Raw genomic sequence first — 13,342 nt, 5'->3', positions numbered from 1 at the left:
TTTTTCCATAAAAGGACAGACATAAAATATTTTAGGCTATATGGACCATACGATCTCTGTTGCAACTATACAACATCTAAACTAGTGCACACATACAAAATACTGAATCTATATTATAATGTGCTGTGCTTAGTCAATCAGTTGTGTCTGACTCTTTGCGACCCTAGGGCCTGTAGCCTGCTAGGCTCCTCTGTCCATGGGATTCACCAGGCAAGAATACTGGAGCGGGTTGCCACGCCCTTCTCCAGAGGACCTTCCCCACCCAGGGATCAAATCCAGGTCTCTACCACTAGCCCCACCTGGGAAGCCCATACAAACGGCAGGTACACAAATATACACAAAACCTAAACAAATGAGCATGTCCGAATACTGATTTTATTTATCAAAATCTGAATTTCATATAATTTTCAGATGCCATGAACTATTATGCTTCTTTTGATTTTTTTAATCATTTAAAAAATTTAAAAGCCATTTTTAGCCCATGGGCCATATGGAACAGGAGGCTAGCTGGAAGTTTGCCAGTCCTGCTCTGTATCTTTTCACACAACTTCACTTGTTGGCACACCTGCCTCCTTTATCCTGCTGACCTCTTCCTTCTCTTTTTTAAAACTCAGATATGTTTTCCCTGTGCTGCTTCCAGATGGGGTTATTCCTGGCTTTAAAAATAATTATCTTTAATTTTCTATGTTAATTATCTATTGAATCGGAATTTCCTACTTTAATTTGCAAACTCTTTCAGACAAGGAACTGTTTACTATTTGGAACAAGACCAATGCAAATCCAGATTGAGCTATTTATGATAAATAACTACAAGAATTTCAGAAAGTTCATCATTCCTTGAGTTTTCATTAGATTTCATGTCCACTCACATTATTCTACTGAAAGCGACTTTCACTAAAAGTTTCATTTCATGACAAAACATGGTGAGTGGTTCTGGTGGAGAAGGACCGGGAAGGAGGAGGGAGTAGAGATGAAATGGGCTATTGGCTTTCCAAAGAATTTCTGGAAACTGCTGGGCAGGAGAGATGGCAGACTGTCTTGATGGAAGACATTGCAGAACCTTCTGGTCCATGGTCAATGCACAGACTCCTTGCCAGACCATCCACAATTTCCATAGGAACATTCTTTTTTTCCTTATTTTATTTTTTATTGGCGTATAGTTGCTTTACAATGTTGTGTTAGTTTCTGTGAAACTAACTAACAAAGTGAATCAGTCACACACATCCCCTCTTCCCTTGCATTTCCTTCCCATTTAGGTCACCTCAGAGCATTGAGTTCCCTGTGCTATACAGTTAGTTCTTATTAGCTATGTGTCTTATAAATAGTAGTGTATACATGCTAATCCCAATCTCCCAATCCATCCCACCCCTTCCCCCTTGGTATCCATATGTTTATTCTTTACATCTGTGTCTCTATTTTTGCTTTGCAGATAAGTTCATCTATACCATATTCTAGATTCCACATATATGCGTTAATATACAATATTTGCTTTTCTCTTTCTTGCTTACTTCACTCTGTATGACAGTCTCTAGGCCTTCTGTTAATCACTGACTGACTGTCCCGGGAGGAGGAACTCACTTTTCTGGACTTTCTGCAGTCACAGAATTGTGCTAAAGAATAGTGCGCTCTGCCTCATGAATGTTCCACTGAGGCAAGTCTTCCTTGAGTTAATTACAGGAAAGTCCAGAGTTGGAGGAAGTGTATGTCCTGTCAAAGCTTCAGAGACTGAAATTTTTCTGAACCAGAAAGATTTGGAGTCACAGTTGGACAAAAACTTGGGTAATCTGAATCTTCTTGTGGTCTCAGATCTTACTTTCTGACCAAAAATGGGAAATCAAGGCTCAGGGAGGCAAAACACAGATATGATTTTTCCTCTGTGGACACAGGAATAGAATCCTGGCATTCCACCAAACCTTGTCTAGTTGAGCAGCTGAAGTTTGAGATGGGCCTGGGTTGATTTGGCCCTTGATGAGATCCTTACCTGTGCCCAGTAGGGAGATCTGCCTTGTTCAGCTCCACCTGATACCTATGCTTCGTGCAGGCTCCTGAGAGTTTGATGAACTCTGGCTCTGCTGTCAGAAGAACCAGAAAAAGTACCAGGGAGGTCCTACTCCCTTTCCTGGATGAGCCATTAGCGACTAGACCTGAAGCCAGATCACTGCAGCCTTCTCTGTGTCAGATGTGAGTGAGCAGACTAGATGGGTTGGCCCTGTTTCCAGTCCTGACTTAGGAGATCTGTTCCCAGATGTGCCTCTTTTGTCCTCAGAGCCAGATGAAGGGCTGGCACCTGCATTTCCCCCCAGGTGTTTCTGGTATCAGCTTAGCTCCTCTTCCTGCCCTTCCTCAAGAGTACCTGACCTTTCTTGATTTCACTGTCCTTTGGGACCCTAAGGAATGTCAGAGGCCAATAGGATGAAGTTCAAGAAAGGAAAACCATTCTCTAGGAGTGTGATATTGTATAGAGAAAAGCATAAACTTTTTGGATTCTAAGTGACCTAAATGTAATCCCAGCACTAGAAATCTCTGGTTTGTGATGCCTAGCAATGTTATTAAACTCTCTGAGTTTTCATTTCCATATTGCTGAGACAAAGATAACATGCTTATTTTACAGGGTTGATATGACAGGATGGGATATATTAAAAAGGATTTTAATGTTTTCTATTACAGCATTGCGTGTGTGTGTGCGTGGTAATCACTAAGTCATATCTGACTCTGCACTCCATGGACTGTAGTCTACCAGGTTCCTCTGTCCATGGGATTTTCCAGGCAAGAATACTGGAGTGGGTTTACATTTGCTCCTCCATAAATCTGCCCAACCCAGGGATCAAACCTGGGTCTCCTGCATTCTAGGTGGATTCTTTACTACTGAGCCACCTGGGAAGTCTTATTATAACATATGTATTACTATATCATGAATATCATGTTATAATAACCTTCCAACCTTCCCAATAGCCAGTACTTGTTCATCAACAAATATTGACTAATTACTACATGCCAGGCATTGTTCTAGACCCTTAGAAAGAGAAATGAACAAGAAATTCAGGCATTGAACAAATAAACAATTAAGCACTGAAGATTAAGTAGTTGCTATACACAAATTCAGGATGGAAGAAATAGAAAACTGCTGAAAGAAAGGACTTCTCTATCATAGAATCTTTTTGTCGTTTTGCTAATAGTAGGCTAGTCATTGTTAAGGCAGTCATATAAGCAGACTATATAAGCCCTTGTCCAAAGGTTGATCAAGTTAATTGAGGCTACTGGTTTTGAAAAGTCTAGAGAGCAGTACAGGATAGAGCTGGTGATTCAGGCTTTAAGAATCATAGTTTTAGGTCACAGGAAAGATTAAATTATTTCTTATTATAGTATAATTATTAACAATTAAATAATGTACATACTTTTAACTCCATCAATAGGTGATGGATTAAAAGTTATAGATTTCCCATTGTAATACTATTTTTCTGTGAATATATTATGTTAATGTGGAATAAACTCCAAGATAAAATTTTATTTGAAATAAAGCCATTTCAAATAAAGGACATGATATAAACATTACAAAAATTATAAAATATAATTACATATATTTCATAGAACTAACATTACACATATATACATATAAAATATGTAAATAGTAAATTGCTAGAAAGATACACAAGGAATTAATTATAATTGTTTCCTTGGTGCAGAAAAGTGGGAAAGCACAGAGGTGAACCCTGAGAAGGAAATCTTTTGATTATATATTATTTTGTACTTAATTTTATCATGTACATTTATTAAAATTTTAATAAAAAATACTTGAAATAATACTCTAGTTTTATCTCATCCTTCCACTATTAATTGCTAGTCTTATGATCTAGAGAAAGATATTAAAATCACTCAATGTTCCAATACCTGTTGTGAAGAGTAAATAAGTCTAAGTACAGAAAACTTGATAAACCTAGGTGAATGTCATGTTAGGCAAGTTTCATCAAGATACTACCTGATCTGAGACTTGAAAGTTTCCATTAGGGTGAGGAAGAAGCATTTCAGTTGACTATATGCTGCTGCTGCTGCTGCTAAGTCGCTTCAGTCATGACCGACTGTGTGCGACCCCAAAGACGGCAGCCCACCAGGCTCCGAGGTCCCTGGGATTCTCTAGGCAAGAACACTGGAGTGGGTTGCCATTTCCTTCTCCAATGCATGAAAGTGAAAAGTGAAAGTGAAGTTGCTCAGTCGTGTCCGACTCCTAGCGACCCCATGGACTGCAGCCTACCAGGCTCCTCCGTCCATGGGATTTGCCAGGCAAGAGTACTGGAGTGGGTTGCCATTGTCTTCTCTGGACTATATGATGAGCCAACATCGTTATGATTCCACAATACTATTTCTGCAATCATTGATTTAGAATCTTTATACTAATTCTTTTGCTTTGAGTATTTTTCCTTTTTATTTTTACTTGGTTAACTCCTGCATGATTTTCTTATATCACTCTAAATATTACTTCCTCAGTGAAGTCTTCTCTGAATCATGCTTATAAATTATGACTTTCTGCTTTTATTCTTTCTACAGAGTAATATACCTTTTCCTTGATAACAATGATATCAATTTGTAATTATAATTATTTGTGCAGTCTTTCCTCTCCACTGGACTGTAATGTCCCTGAGGCAAGGACTCTGTTTTGCTCATCCTTGTAAATTCAGTACTTATTAGTGAGCGTAAAGCAGGAATGGGAAGTGCTCAGAAGCAATGAGAACACTGAGGAGACTCATGATAATAATTTAGAAACGAGGGCCTGGCTAATGTCATATAATAGTGTACAATGGCATTGGCAATGAAAATGTGAATCGAGTCAATGTTAGAGCAAGAAGACTTTTGCTAAGGAAGAATGAGCAGGATTAGGAGACTGGTTGAATGCTTCTGTGATAGCCTTTATTGAAGTGCAGAATTACAACATGGTACTGCACTCTGCATGGCACTTTTTATTTCTGTAGCTGTTTGTGAGTTTGTCTGTCTCACAACCAGGAGCTCTGAGAGGGAAGCACCTGGTTTACTGTTACACCAAGATTCAGTCTGTGAATATCCACTGATTAAATGAAAGAAAATGTCAGCAAATGATGAGGTCAAAAAGAGGGATAATTAAAAAGAAAACATTTTTTAAGATTTGGAAATTCTCTGGGAGGATGGTGCTAGATATATGCTTTAACACCCAAGCAGAAATGTCTTGGATTTAGCTGGAAACCTGGAATTCACATTTCAGTGAGAGATCAGAGCTAGGGAATCAATTTAGGATTTATACATTTAATCATTGGTTTATTAACCAAGTACCTATTGTATTCCAGGCATTGGACTAGGCCTCAGTAATACAAGCATGAATGATGAACTGTCCTTACTGTGTCCTCTATGCATATGAAAAATACAATTGTGATATCTTTAATGCTTAACAGTACTAACTTATTAACTTAGTGCTAACCGAGCTTAACACATGCTAGATGCCACATGTGTTCAAAGGAGAGTGAATTTGGATTTGTTTGAAGGAATCTAAGAGAGATTGATAGAAAACACTGGAGTTTACTCTTAAATGATACGTAGACACTAACTTGGAGAAGGTAATGGCAACCCACTCCAGTACTCTTGCCTGGAAAATCCCATGGACAGAGGAGCCTGGTAGGCTGCAGTCCATGTGGTCGTGAAGAGTCAGTCACGACTGAGCGACTTCACTTTCACTTTTCACTTTCATGCATTGGAGAAGGAAATGGCAACCCACTCCAGTGTTCTTGCCTGGAGAACCCCAGGGACGGGGGAGCCTGGTGGGCTGCTGTCTATGGGGTCGCAGAGAGTCGGACACGACTGAAGCGACGCAGCAGCAGCAGCAGCAGACACTAACTTGGTATGAGATGTATAGTATGGTGTCTTTTAATATCATTTTGGACTAGTTTATTTTAGTGTTGCTCAATTGTTTTATGTTCTTACTGATTTTCTTTCTACTTGTCCTACTCATTAATGAGAAATGAATATAGAAATCTCCCACTGTATATGGATTTATCTATTTTTCATTTCACCTTTACCATTTTTTCCTCCATATTTTGAAGCACTTATCAGGTGATTACACGTTTAGGCTGATTATGGTTACTTGATGAATTGTCCTCTTTGCCATTAAAACTCATGCCTATTTATCACTGGAAATACTAATGAACATAATGCTTGAATCACAGGAATAGATCAATAATTACAGGAAAAATAAACAAACAAAATTTCAGGGACTTTGACCCACTATTATACTGTTGGAATTTTATCTCAACATGGTAGCTGAAGAAGACTTTAAAAAAAAACCTTAAAACTTTCAAATGTTCACTACATGACTGCTTATACTGGAATACAAGAAACAATGAATTATGGAGAATATAAATCATATAAAGTAATGGAACTTATACATGGTGACATGTTTTATAGCCTTCAAGTATTATTCTTACAAATAATTGTCACAGCGTGAAAATAAATGTTTATGATTGGTATCAGGAGCTTTATATTCCTTACCCAGTTTAATCCTTATACCAACTCTATGTGGAAATTAACCATGATTACCTGTTTTTAGATAAGAAAACTGCTTTATCTACCCTAATAACTTGTTGGGTGCCTAATCTGTTAACCTTGGTTATGACATTAAGTGATAAAAATAATTATAAAAATGTGCATTCAGTATGTCTATAATTGTCAGAGATTATTAGAAGTAAGTTCATAAAGGTATTCAGATGAAGTAATTGCTAAGAATCAAAACCCATATATGAACCTGCAATATGCTTGGGCTGTCATAAATACATTATTAATAGCAAGTCTTAAGAAACCTATAGGATAGATATGATTATTATTTGCATAATTTTACAGATGAGGAAAAAGGTGTGAAGAGTTATTGACTTTCCCCTATTCACCCAAAAAATAAATGGCAGAGTGGAGTATGAACACAGGCAAGGCTCCTTTATATTGTATAATATTTCATTATTTCAGGAGTTCATAGTTTTTCTTTCATAATTTCAAATGTTGATGAAATGATAAACTTCTGAACTCAGTAATTGTGTTTTATGGTCTTTTGTACTTTCACAGCAACATACACAAAGGTTGAAAACCGAAAGGCACTAAAGGAAGCAAAGCATAACAGAGTTGTTAATAAGACATAGAGGAACAGCTAGGATCCATTGCAAGCTTGAAAGCAGCACCATGCCTGAAATTAAGTTTGTGAAAATTTGGAATTACTTCGACAAAGCTTAAAAACCTCAATATAGAACAAGAGTGAAAATTGGAAACTCTGACAATTCTGTCTCAGAAAAATATTTTGAAAGGAGGTGATTAAGGATATTGGAGTTATGAAAGGATAGTTGTGGGAATTAGTGATCCACTTTTCTCTACCATGCTAAATACAAACAAATTTAAAGCCAAAACTGCCTCAGGTATGTGAAATGAAATGAATAAATGGGACAAATAATGCATGGGGGATTTATGCCTTTATTTCTCCTGATGGAGTCAGTCTTGCAGAACACAAAGTAAAGTATCAAGAAGACTCTTGGTCCCCAAGTTCGCATCAGAAGAAATTTCACACTGTCCCCAGTGTATGCCACATTGGTGCACATTAGCAAAGTAAATACTTAGAATACATTGGTTGTAGAAGTTTCAAAATAGCATTTGTACCAGTAAGATAAGGAAGGTTAAGTCCATATTGGGCAAACAGAGGAAAATGGCACATAATACTGATAGGTGGACTATACCTCTGTGCTCCTTCCCCGCAATGGTCTTTTCAACAACCATTTCACCAGCTGGCTTTTGTCTCCGAAAAGATGAAAACAGAGGTAGAGAGGAATCCCAAACATGGAATTGATTGTTCCTCACTTAATAACCTTTAGTTCCATCTTTCTAATGGTGAGGGAGGAGAGAGGAGGGTTTAGGATGGGGAACACATGTATACCTGTGGCAGATTCATTTTGATATATGGCAAAACCAATTCAATATTGTAAAGTTAAATAAAATAAAATAAAATAAAAAACAACAACTATAGTTCCACCTCGGAATGTCTACAGAAAGCAGTTTCTGACACCCATAGCCTTGTGGAAGGTCCGACCAAGGGCATTCTTCACCTCATTATTCCTTAAGCTGTAGATGATGGGGTTCAACATGGGAGTTATAACAGTGTAGGACAGTGATAGCGCTTTCTTGCTCTCAGGAGAATTATTGGACTTTGGTCGGAAGTAGGTGAGGCTTGAAGATACATAGAAGAGGGAGACAACAAGTAGGTGGGATGAGCAGGTAGAGAAGGCTTTATGCTTCCCCTTAGCTGATGGAATCTTCAGGATGGCAGCAGCAATGCGAATGTAGGAACACAGGATTAGCAAGCAGGGTATCATGACAACCAGAATGGTTCCAATGATGGCATAGATCTCAAACAGTGCTGTGTCTGCACAGACCAGACTCAGCACAGGTGGGCTGTCACAGAAGAAGTGGTTCACCTTGTTGATGCCACAGAATGGAAAGCTGAAGAGCCACGTGGTCTGCACAGTAGCCATGGGAATGCCTGGAAACCAGGAGACAGCTGCCAGTTTGGCACGTGTCCTTGGGTTCATGATGACTGGGTAGTGCAAGGGACTGCAGATGGCTACATAGCGGTCATAGGCCATGGTGGCCAGGAGGAAGCATTCAGAAACCCCAAAGAAGAAGAAGAAATACATCTGAGTGGCACAGCCAAGAAAGGAGATGGTTGTGTCCTGGGCAATCAGGGTCCCCAGCATCTTGGGCACAATGACTAGGTTGAAGCCAATCTCTAAGAAGGACAAGTTCCTGAGGAAGAAGTACATGGGGCTGTGCAGCATGGGGTCAGCCAAGGTAACCAGAATGATGAGGCTGTTTCCCAGCAGAGTGACCAGGTAGATGACTAGAAATGTCAGGAAGAGCAGTGATTGTATTTCAGTAGGTAAGGAAGAGAAACTGATGAGGATAAACTCACTTACTCTTGTCCAGTTTCCTTCAGCCATTGATAAATGAATGGAGGTGTGGTCATGGAGAGAGACTCTTGATTGGAAGAATCAGATTCTGGATTTGTTTTCAGACTCTTTCTTAGTGTCAGGAAAGAAGCACAATCAGGATCTCAGTTGTAACAGAAAGTGCCTTGTGTTCTAAGAATCAACACAAGGAAGAAAGAATGGAGTCTGAATTCTGAAATGGACAATGTCTCATCCTTCCCCACTCTTATTCTTTATGATCCATTTTCTACTTTGTTACCATATTTACTAAAACAACTTGGATCAAATCTATACACGTTCATTTTCTGCTGCACATTTAATCCCTTTGTAGTGGGGTTAAGTGAGATGGGTCCTGAGGCAATGGAGTGGAGTCAGATCGAAAAACAGTAGAAATTTTCCATTTGTACCTATTATATATCCCCCCTTCTGTAAAGATTCATGGTGTTTATATTCTCCATCTACTGCCAAAGTAGGATTTACCTTTATGTATGCATTTAAGGTGGAGAAGACAATGGCACCCCGCTCTAGTACTCTTGCCTAGAAAATCCCATGAATGGAGGAGTCTGGTAGGCTGCAGTCCATGGGGTCGCTGAGTCGGACATGACTGAATGACTTCACTTTTCACTTTCCTGCATTGGAGAAGGAAATGGCAACCCTCTCCAGTGTTCTTGCCTGGAGAATCCCAGGGACGGGGAGCCTGGTGGGCTGCTGTCTATGGGGTCGCTCAGAGTTGGACACGACTGAAGCGGCTTAGCAGCAGCAGCAGCACGCATTTAAGGACTGCAAACATTAAGAGTATTTGAGAGGGTATAGAGTAGAAAAAGTCAACTGTTTTATCATGTTTTGTTTTGACATGACTCAAAGTAGTAGAAAATGTGGCAGTGAGATGCAAAGGAAGGATATCTACAGACTGTAGTAGTTTTAATGCACTTTCTCTCCCCTTTCAGTATAAGAACTGTAGAATACTTCTAGTCATGTAATGCTTATTCCTTCTTGCCTAACCAGATTATGAGGTAATGACCTTAGGATCTTTCTCCTCATTCCAGCAAAACTATAATTGATTGTCAGAATTCAGAATATGCACTGGCTTTCAACATTAAGATATGAGAGGAGAATTGTAGTACACCTAAGTAGATAAACACTGTGTCCCAGGAAAGTCCAACTACGTCTCTTTCAAGCGTGGACAAATTGGAAAAAAGAAGCAGATCCTCAGAAAAATTCTGTGAAAAATATGAGGAAGATTAGAGGGAATGTTCAAAAGATAACATTCATAAAAAATTAACCTGGACTATATTAAATAAGAGACTCTTAAATCATATGAAAAAATTCAATATCTATTCCACTTCTATTGAGGTACTGGTGATGTGAAGCTTTCTTCCTCCATGAAGTTTAGAATCTAATGGAGGATATATTTAAATAATCAGTTATATTAAAATCACAGAGAAGGTCTTGACACAGTAAATATACAGCATCTTGGTGGGGGTAATGTATAAGGAGAAGGGATACCTAATAAAGCCTTTGATGGCTTTCTAAGAAATGAGGATGAAAATGAAGTTGGCTGAAGGTGTGCAGAACACCTAGGGTGCACTTTATTGTGACAATATTATAAAAATAAAGAATTAGGGAAAAGTAAAAATCACAGAGCTAACTTTTTTAACTGAAAACATTCCTTAATACACAGATTCACAGGTGTGTATTAAGACACACAAATGGAAATATACCAATATGCCTTGATCTTTGTCATTTATTTTTAAGAAAAATCTTAGAATAGGGAAATTATCTTTTAAGCAGTCAGACAGGTAATAAATAAAAACAAAAAGGCAAGACCACATATCACACTCAAAAGACCTTTCAGGCTCCTGCGGTCCCTTCAGAACTTCCAGAAAAACATTCTTCTAATCATTCACTGACTTGTCCTAGGAAGAGGAACCCACTCTTCTAGCCTTTCTGCACCCACAGAATCGACCTAAGCAAATAGTGTACTTGATGTGAACTGTCTTGTTCCACTGAAGCAAGTCTTCCCTGAGTTAATTAGAGGACAGTCAAGACTTCAGGAGACATATGTTCTGTCAAAGCTACAGTGACTGGAAGTTTTCTGACCCAGAAAGATTTACAGGACAGAATTGGAGAAAAGCAAAACAAAACCCTGGATAATCTCAATCTGCTTGTTGTCTTAGATGTAACTTATGACAAAGAAAGGGGAAACTGTGGCTCAGGAAGGGGGAAAACTGATAAGATTGTCCCAGTGTGGACAGAGGAATGGAATTAGGTGTTCCACCAAAACTTGCCTAGCCGAGCACCTGAACCTTGAGAGAGGCCTGGGTTGATTTGGCCCTTGATGAGATCCTTACCTGTGCCCAGTAGGGAGATCTGCCTTGTTCAGCTCTACCTGATACCTATGCTTCATGCAGGCCCCTGAGTGTTTGACAAACTCTGGCTCTGCTGTCAGAAGAACCAGTAAATGTACCAGGGAGTCTTACTCCCTTTTCTGGATGAGTCATTAATGATTGGCCCTGAAACCAGGTCACTGCAGCTTGTATCTGGTGTGAGTGAGCAGACCAGATGGGTTGGCCCTGCAACCAGTCGTGACAGGAGATCTGTTCCCAGCTGTGCCTCTCTGGTCCTCAGGGCCACATAAAGGGCTGGCACCTGTATTTTCCCCTAGGGTTCTGGGCTCAACTTTGCTCCTCTTCCTGCCCTTCCTCAAGGGTACCTGACCTTTCTTGATTCCACTACTCTTTGAGTCCCTAAGGAATGTCAGATGCCAATAGGATGAAGTTCAAGAAAGGAAAACCATACTCGAGGAGTGCGGTATTGTGTAGAGAAAAGCACAAGTGTTTTGGATTCTGAGTGACCTAAATTTAATCCCAGCACTGGAACTCTCTGGTTGCTGATGCCTTGCAATTTTATTAAATTCTTTGAGTTTCCTTTTCCATATTGCTTAGACAAATATGCTTATTTTACAGGATTGGTATGAACAGGATGGGATATATTAACAAGGATGTTAATATATTCTATTATAGCATATATGGGGCTTCCCTGGTGGCTCAGATGGTAAAGCATCTGCCTGCAATGCAGGGTACCTGGGTTCGACCCCTGGCTTGGGAAGATCCCGCAGAGAAGGGAATGGCTACCCACTCCAGTATCCTTGCTTGGAGATTTCCAAAGACAGAGGAGCCTGGCGAGTTACATTCCATGGGTTCACAAGGAGTCAGACACAACTGAGAGATTAACATACACACACAGCATATATATTACTGTATCATGAATATCATAATAACCTTCCCAATAATCAGTAATTTTTCATTAACAAATACTGAGTAATTACTATATACCAGACATTGTTATAGATGCTCAAAGAGAGAAATAAGCAAAACAAAGTCCCTGTGCTCTTAAAGCTTACATTTGATTGAGGGAAGCTAGGCACTGAACAAATAAACAATTAAGCATTTAAGACTAAGTAGTTGCTATGGACAAACTTCACTGGTTCCTGGCTTTGGCTCAGAAGCCTCTTAATATCTATTTTTTGTAGATTAATCAGGCAATAAAACCTCACTGGAAAAGATAGTGGGTCCTATGTGACTTTTAAAATTTGGCCATAGAGATCTGTAACCTATAATATTCATCCATCCTGTCCATGTTTGTGTTGAACACTGGGGCTTGTAAAAAGAGCTTAAGAATGCTTGGAAAGAATGACTCTGAACTCCTAGCAAAGGGATTGAACAATAACCTAGGACCAAAAAAAAAAAAAAAAAAAAAAATGAAGAAGAAAGGAAATGGAGGCCAAATGGAGCCTTTAGAAGCAAATCTGGAAAGAGAAAAAGGGGGCAGAGGAAAGCTAAATTATCTTTGAGGCTAAGCTATGTGTCATGGGACCTCAACTAGTCTTACTGCAGGAAGAAGGTAGACTGCAGTGATTTCTTTCAACTATTGTCACACTTTTTCTACAATCATAGAGAAGATTACCTGTATAATGAAATTCATATTGCTCTGCATTCTTTTTAAACTGCATTTATATAATTATTGTGGCTTCCAAGGAGGCTCAGTGGTAAAGAATCCACCTGTCAAACAGGAGACAAAGGTTTGACCTCTGATCCAGGAAGGTCCCATGGAAAAGGAAATCCACTTCAGTATTCTTCCCTGGGAAATTCCACGAACAGAGGAGCCTGGAGGGCTACAGTCCATGGGGTGGCAAAGAATTAGACACCACTTAGTGACCAAACAACATATACAAAATCCAGGATGGAAGAAAAAGAAAACTGCTGAAAAGACTCAAACAGGCTTCCTCTCTTATAGGATCTTTTTATTTTTTTGCTAATAGTAGGCTGGTCATTGTTATAATGACCAACCCAGAGGCTGATCAAGTG

At 39.2% G+C, this 13,342-nt stretch overlaps 1 protein-coding gene across 1 annotated transcript; it reads right to left on the bottom strand.

Moving 5' to 3' along the window:
* Nucleotides 1-8,033: 8,033 nt before the first annotated feature.
* On the bottom strand, nucleotides 8,034-8,987 carry LOC113904852 (olfactory receptor 10A5). The gene has a single exon (XM_027561939.1). It carries the CDS (start codon nucleotides 8,985-8,987, stop codon nucleotides 8,034-8,036), a length of 954 nt encoding a protein of 317 aa, XP_027417740.1.
* Nucleotides 8,988-13,342: the final 4,355 nt, after the last annotated feature.

This window comes from Bos indicus x Bos taurus, chromosome 15, assembly GCF_003369695.1.
Source record: "Bos indicus x Bos taurus breed Angus x Brahman F1 hybrid chromosome 15, Bos_hybrid_MaternalHap_v2.0, whole genome shotgun sequence".
Lineage (NCBI taxonomy): Eukaryota > Metazoa > Chordata > Mammalia > Artiodactyla > Bovidae > Bos > Bos indicus x Bos taurus.
The sequence above is the reverse complement of the archived record's forward strand: the minus strand, read 5'-3'. Positions and strand labels throughout refer to the sequence as shown.